Source organism: Triticum urartu, chromosome 2, assembly GCF_003073215.2.
Source record: "Triticum urartu cultivar G1812 chromosome 2, Tu2.1, whole genome shotgun sequence".
Lineage (NCBI taxonomy): Eukaryota > Viridiplantae > Streptophyta > Magnoliopsida > Poales > Poaceae > Triticum > Triticum urartu.
Genome location: NC_053023.1, coordinates 141941426 through 141948822, shown reverse-complemented (window position 1 = coordinate 141948822; position 7397 = coordinate 141941426). Strand labels below are relative to the sequence as shown.

Here is a 7397-nt window from a genome sequence, read left to right as displayed (position 1 = left end):
CATCATCTTGTTCTTGTGATCTCCATCTCCGAAGCACCGTCATGATCACCATCGTCACCGGCGCGACACCTTGATCTCCATCGTAGCATCGTTGTCCGTCTCGCCAATCTTATGCTTCTACGACTATCGCTACCGCTTAGTAAAGCATTACAGGGCGATTGCATTGCATACAATAAAGCGACAACCATATGGCTCCTGCCAGTTGCCGATAACTTGTTACAAAACATGATCATCTCATACAATAAAATTTAGCATCATGCCTTGACCATATCACATCACAACATGCCCTGCAAAAACAAGTTAGACGTCCTCTACTTTGTTTGTTGCAAGTTTTACGTGGCTGCTACGGCTTAAGCAAGAACCAATCTTACCTACGCATCAGAACCACAACGATAGTTTGTCAAGTTGGTGTGTTTTAGCCTTCGCAAGGACCGGGCGTAGCCACACTCGGTTCAACTAAAGTTGGAGAAACTGACACCCGCCAGCCACCTGTCTGCAAAGCACGACGGTAGAACCAGTCTCACGTAAGCGTACGCGTAATGTCGGTCCGGCGCTTCATCCAACAATACCGCCGAACCAAAGTATGACATGCTGTAAGCAGTATGACTTATATCGCCCACAACTCACTTGTGTTCTACTCGTGCATATAACATCAAACCATAAAACCTAGGCTCAGATGCCATGTTGGGGACGTAGTAATTTCAAAAAATTCCTACGCACACGCAAGATCATGGTGATGCATAGCAACGAGATGGGAGAGTGTTGTCTACATACCCTTGTAGACCGAAGCGGAAGCGTTGATGCAACATAGAGGAAGTAGTCGTACGTCTTCCCGGTCCAACCGATCCAAGCACCGTTACTCCGGCACCTCCGAAGTTCTTGGCACACATTAGCTCGATGATGCTCCCCGGGCTCCGATCCAGCAAAGCTTCGGGGAGGAGTTCCGTCAGCACGACGGCGTGGTGACAATCTTGATGTTCAACCGTCGCAGGGTTTCGCCTAAGCACCGCTACAATATGACCGAGGTGGAATATGGTGGAGGGGGCACCGCACACGGCTAAGGAACGATCACGAAGATCAACTTGTGTGTTCTAGGGTGCCCCCTGCCCCCATATATAAAGGAGCCAAGGGGAGGGGGTGGCCGGCCAAGAGGGCGCCAAGGGGAGTCCTACTCCCACCGGGAGTAGGACTCCCTTCTTTCCTAGTTTGGAGAAGGAGAAGTGGGAAAGAGGAGGAAGAGGAGGAAAGGGGGGCGCCGCCCCCTCTCCTTGTCCTATTCGGACTAGGGAGGGGGAGGGGCGCGCGGCCACCTCTTGCCTCCTTCCTCTTCTCCCTTAGGGCCCATGTAGGCCCAATAACCCCGGGGGGGTTCCGGTAACCCCCGGTACTCCGGTAAAATCCCGATTTCACCCGGAACGATTCCGATATCCAAATATAGGCTTCCAAATATATCGATCTTTATGTCTCGACCATTTCGAGACTCCTCGTCATGTCATGATCACATCCGGGACTCCGAACAACCTTCAGTACATCAAAATACATAAACTCATAATGAAACTGTCATCGTAACATTAAGCGTGCGACCCTACGGTTCGAGAACAATGTAGACATGACCGAGACACGTCTCCGATCAATAACCAATAGCGGAACCTGGATGCTCATATTGGTTCCTACATATTCTACGAAGATCTTTATCGGTCAGACCGCATAACAACATACGTTGTTCCCTTTGTCATCGGGTATGTTACTTGCCCGAGATTTGATCGTCGGTATCTCAATACCTAGTTCAATCTCGTTACCAGCAAGTCTCTTTACTCGTTCCGTAACACATCATCTCACAACTAACTCATTAGTTGCAATGCTTGCAAGGCTTATGTGATGTGCATTACCGAGAGGGCCTAGAGATACCTCTCCGACAATCGGAGTGACAAATCCTAATCTCGAAATACGCCAACCCAACATGTACCTTTGGAGACACCTGTAGAGCACCTTTATAATCACCCAGTTACGTTGTGACGTTTGGTAGCACACAAAGTGTTCCTTCGGCAAACGGGAGTTGCATAATCTCATAGTCATAGGAACATGTATAAGTCATGAAGAAAGCAATAGCAACATACTAAACGATCGGGTGCTAAGCTAATGGAATGGGTCATGTCAATCAGATCATTCACCTAATGATGTGATCCCATTAATCAAATAACAACTCTTTGTCCATGGTTAGGAAACATAACCATCTTTGATTAACGAGCTAGTCAAGTAGAGGCATACTAGTGACACTCTGTTTGTCTATGTATTCACACATGTATTATGTTTCCGGTTAATACAATTCTAGCATGAATAATAAACATTTATCATGATATAAGGAAATAAATAATAACTTTATTATTGCCTCTAGGGTATATTTCCTTCACTTCGGGCATCTTGGGCACCTCCGGTACAATTGGGTGTGGTAGTTCGGGCATCTTTGGCACCTCTGGCGCGGTAGGGTGTGGCACCTCAGGTGTCTTTGGCACTTCGGGCATCTTCGGCACCTCTGATACAATTGGATGTGGCGGTTCGAGCATCTTCGGTACCTTCGGCATGGTAGGGTGTGGCACTTCAAGCGTCTTTGGCACCTCAGGAACAACGGTATGTGGGATTTCTAGCTTTGGTTGCTCCGGTGTGGTGGGTTGCGACGCCTCAGGCATCTTTGGCACCTCTGGCACGCCTGTGGGAAATTCAGGCTTTGGTAGCTCTGGAACGGTAGGGTGTGGCAGCTCTGGCATCTTTGGAATGATGGGGTGCGGCATTTTCTGGAACCTTGGGCACCTCGGACACAACTAGATGCGGCAATTCAGGCATCTTCAGCACCTCAGGCACGGTAGGACGCGGGAGGTGCTCCTCCTCTGGCCCCTTCTCTTCAAGGTACCGTGCGGCGCTGATCATGCCAGTGCATGAGAGCAGCAGCGCCACCACGAAGGCAAGCGTGGGCACGGTGGTCTTCTTAGAAGCCATGCTGAATTGTCTGCACTTGTGCTCGTGTATGTGTGTGTGTGTGTGAACTAGAACTAAGCTAGTTCTTTGTGTGAGATATCCATACGAGAGATGAGAAGGCTTGTATTTATAACACCTGCCCCAATAGTGAAATCAAGCTTCATGTTTATTTTTGTCAGTGGCAGCTCATCTGCATCTCGCGGTGGTTGCCCAGTCTGGTCGCCGCGTGTGATCCCCCGATCTGTGTCTGTGTGTGGTTTAATTAGTTGGGAATACTGAGACGTGGGTGACCTAATTGGTATCTATGCACAAGTATCATGAATACACGTGTCCATATAGCTGGGCAGCTGAAAAATATGGATTAAGATTGTTCAACAAAAAGGCGAGAGGCAGAGCAATTTTGGGAAACTATATTTATGAGACTGCAGGTTTGGTACGATGCATTTCAAAATTACTAAGCACTAGTAGAATTAGAATGTCCGTGCGTTACTACGGGCTACAATATATATATAGTTGAGTGACTAAACAACAATCGTCATGTAAACCTATATATATACTAGTACACATGCCCGTGCGTTGCACCGGGCGAAAAAGGGCAGAACCTGCCTCCGGTGCCATTATGCACCATTTTATATTCAATTGTAATAAACTTCAATGATAATGTTAAATGTTAAAATTTTCTTTTTTAAAATAGAAGGTAATGTTTACATAAGAATTGGAATATTTTTTTAAGAATAGTTAACATTTTTATGAAATGTGAACATATTTCTGAAAAAGATCATTTTTCGAACAGATGCTTTTCTTGCAAAGAGTCTTTTTTAGGGGTAATAATGTTTTGTTTTTTGAGGTGTAATAGCATTTTTCTGTATAATATTTTTTTTAATGTTTTGTTTTTTGAAAATATATTTTTCTGCAACTGTTTTTTGCACAACCCGCATCATGTGATATTTTTTAACAATGCGAAAAAATATTCTTAGTGGGATACTTAAGTGATGTGTTCGTAGTTGGACTGTAAGCCAGGGTTATGTGGGTGTCAGGTTTGACAAAGTAGTGTGTAAAAAAAAGTTTGGCAAAGTAGGGAGGTGATATATCCCAGTCTGGTATAACTGTCAGGAAAAATAAGAAACCAATGAAAAAAGAACTTAATATTAATAGACACATCAATATCAATAGATACATCAACCATAGAGTTATGTATTCACATTTGCTATGATACATTTCCATAGAATTTACATATATACATGAATCAAAGGTCAACAAAAAAGAGGTGCAGCACTTAAAAATACAAGTGCTCGTCATTGTCGCCATGTGCTGCAACTAATAATAGTAAAAAAAACACCCCTGTGGTTCTCTAGGAAGTTGGAACAGCAACTTACTAATACCAATTCGGCAGCTACAGTGAGTTTATTCCTCTTGAAACATCCATGTGGTTGGCTCATGTTGCCCAGCCTTATTTTTAGAAAATGGTGCTATGTTCTGAAATTAGTACCACATTCGGAAATGACATCTTGTGGACTCTTGGAATACAATCCATTTCAAATCAAATTAATCCACAACAGCTTAGGCATTGAGTGACCAATAACAATATTTATCTGAACACAACAATGACAGTGGAACAGGTTCAGTTAAACAACTCTAAGAGATTTATTTTTCTGCAGGGAAACAACTCACCTTTCCAAGAAGCAACCATGTATTCCTTTCCTCCTTGAAGTCTTAGAACTGCAGCCTCCACTTTGGCTATCAAGAGCAGCAGCAGCAGCAGCGCGTCTCCAGGACTTTTTCCAGAAACTCGTCTCTAACATGATTTACATTTTCACTCATGCCCACACATAGATTGACATGCTCAACACTCGTTCTTGCTAATCTACAGTTTCTGGCAAACACGCGTTGAACCATTTTTCAGGACACTCGAAGAAAGCACCCAAATTTCCACGACTGAATCACAAATTCACAATCATCTAAGGAGCAGGTACATAAGTAAACCGATGCAATTTACAAAAACCATAATTAATCTTGGCTTGGCGCATCCTTTGCAGACTCGGTAGGACTGAAAATATCGTCCCTAGTCAATAATCTGAATAGTTGACTGCAAAACCTGTACAATCTGATGAGCATTGCAAATTTAAAGAGGTTCTAGAATAATTATTGAAGTGTTGAGAAGTGCCTAGTGCACATGAATAGAACCCCAATAGAACGCCAAAGGACCATCCCCAAAGCCAGAGAATCTCGTCTCCCGTCAATCCAAAGATTAGTCAAATAAGAGTTATTAACAGTTCTTCATGCACTCATGTAGTCATAAGTTCAGTTTTGGTTGCCTAATCTTAGAGCACACAACTGTCGGATGCAAGCTAAAACAAAGATGTGAAGAAAAAGACTGCTCCTTATAATGTCAGATTGTGTGATCCTTTTGCTTGCAAACTCAATCTATGGTGCTTCAGATAGACTGAGGATCTGAATCAAAGTTACAACAAGAGTGTTCTTTCCCATGTAAATAAGCGTTGGAGATTCTTTCCCTGTTCCTATCTAACTTTGGATGCAAGAATCTGAATGTGTCATTGTAGAACTGCAATAATTGACTGAATGCAAACTTACACTTGATTGAGCACTTGAATTATTGTTTTTTTGCAGGCAACGCCCAAGTTGTTGTTGTCGCTGCAGCTCAAGATCCACGCCTTCCTGCTCTGGCTGTCCGTCGGCTTCCTGATGCATGTCTGCGTGCTGCTGATCAACTCCAAGACTGTAATCACATAATTAAGCAATGCACATCTCAACTTACCGGACAACATGAAGGATAAATATCAATATTTTAGCAGATAAATTTAAGACTTAGATGCTCTGAATTTCATCATTTGCGAGAAAAATGATATTGCAAGGCACATCATTTTATTGTACAATCAGCTCTCCAAAAGCACCTAAATTTCAGTGTACAATCAGAATTGCTAAGAACCATTTGCTACAGAACTTACGGTGTACCGAAAGATATTCATCAAGAGCTAGCTAAACCATTTCATATATGAAGCGAAAATCAAGAATTATTGGCATTAAGGTAAACCGTCAATGCACATACCCAAAAATTTGAAGCAGCCAATTTGACTACGTTGGTCTGATGATCCTTCCATTAGTCTTCGTAGGAGCCAATTTGTTAAAATGTAGTACAAGGCAATATAATTTGTTAACTGCAGCAGAAACGACCATTAGATTAGATTAGAAGATGATTCTGAAAACAATTTGGAGCCGGAACCAAACCTTGCTGAGCCCTCCACTGCCTCGCGTCCGCACATTCAAACGCATCATGCATGCAGCTCTCCTATGTCTGCTGAGTGTTGCCGGCGAGCTCCTGGGCGCCTCCAAGCGTGCGTGCTTGCTGGGGTGGAGAAGGGGAGCGAGGTTGGGTGATGTGGGCAACGATCGCTGGCTCGACTTGGTCTAAGGGCGAGCACGGGGCAGTCAGTGGGGGTGGCGACTCGGCGATGGGGTGGTCGGGCGGCCTCAGCGGCCGGGGCGGCGCCGCGCTGCAGCCCGTTGAAGTGACCACCACTCCCTTCTCTCTCCCTCTGGCCTCTCATCTCCTTCCCGTCCTCTCTTTTCTCTCCCACTCATCTCTCTCTTCTCTCGCCGGCGTGGGCCATGGCGCGTCCACCAGCCATTGTGCTCGAAGCTCCGGCCGTCTTCCTTCCAGATCCGCCGCTTGCGTGCAATTTCCCACCAGATCCGTCCAGATCCGACAGGTCCTCGCCGACTGCGCCATCGCAAGGCCGCCGTCAAGCTCGGCGTCGTGGGCGACGCCCCAGCCCTTCCCGCTCTCCCGCCTCTCCTCCATGCCTCTTCATTTTCTCCTCCTTCGTCTCCTCGCGTGGCTCCCGCCTCCCCCGCAGCTTGATCCGGCGCCGGAGCACAGTGTCGCCTCTCCGATTCGCCTCCCCTCCCCATGGCCGCCCCCTGCAAAAAAAGAAACATAAGGATCGCGCGTTGGATACTCTCAAAGGCAGGGGTGTTCCTGCAAATAAATGTTTTCTCATATACCCACTTAAAATAGGACTGCGGGTTAATTTCGCAGAAACTGAGGGACTTTTTTGCAAAAAGGCCGATGACGGACAACCAGAATCAGTCGTTTCTTTATTATTAAAACTAATACCAGTAGAATGCCCGTGCGTCGCTACGGGCTACAATGCATATAAATAAATCAAATAAATAATTAAGGACGTCTTCACGGTCGAAGCTCATTTTCCCCTCGTACGTTCGGGCTTGTTCGGACATCAAATGGGCGCCGAGTAGGCTCCCCAAAATTCAACTGTTTGGACAGTCCGAGCTCCCCAAATTAAGCCCATACGTGAGGGAGAAATGTGGTTGTCTGAACTATCCGTCGTGTTATCACCAACACACAGTCCCAATACAAAAACCCCACCCCATGACGCACCCTTCCG

At 45.5% G+C, this 7397-nt stretch overlaps 1 protein-coding gene and 1 pseudogene across 1 annotated transcript; both read right to left on the bottom strand.

Annotated features, from left to right (window-relative positions):
- Positions 1 to 2301: 2301 nt before the first annotated feature.
- LOC125541286 lies at positions 2302 to 3056 on the bottom strand (annotated as a pseudogene).
- Positions 3057 to 4518: 1462 nt separating this feature from the next.
- LOC125536416 lies at positions 4519 to 6946 on the bottom strand. The gene is made up of 4 exons (XM_048699633.1): positions 6220 to 6946; positions 6041 to 6149; positions 5566 to 5710; positions 4519 to 4846 (listed from the first exon to the last, which is right to left on the bottom strand). The coding sequence occupies exons 1-4, from the start codon at positions 6265 to 6267 to the stop codon at positions 4714 to 4716; spliced, it is 435 nt and encodes a 144-aa protein (XP_048555590.1). The 5' UTR covers positions 6268 to 6946; the 3' UTR covers positions 4519 to 4713.
- Positions 6947 to 7397: the final 451 nt, after the last annotated feature.

Excerpts from the sequence above, each read along its gene's own strand:
- LOC125536416 (XM_048699633.1), bottom strand. The coding sequence starts at position 6,267 with ATGATGCGTTTGAATGTGCGGACGCGAGGCAGTGGAGGGCTCAGCAAG. Across the intron at positions 5,711-6,040 it reads TGGCTGCTTCAAATTTTTGG|TCTTGGAGTTGATCAGCAGC; the intron begins GTATGTGCATTG and ends ATGTGATTACAG. Across the intron at positions 4,847-5,565 it reads ATTCAAGTGCTCAATCAAGT|AAACTGTAGATTAGCAAGAA; the intron begins GTAAGTTTGCAT and ends CGTGTTTGCCAG.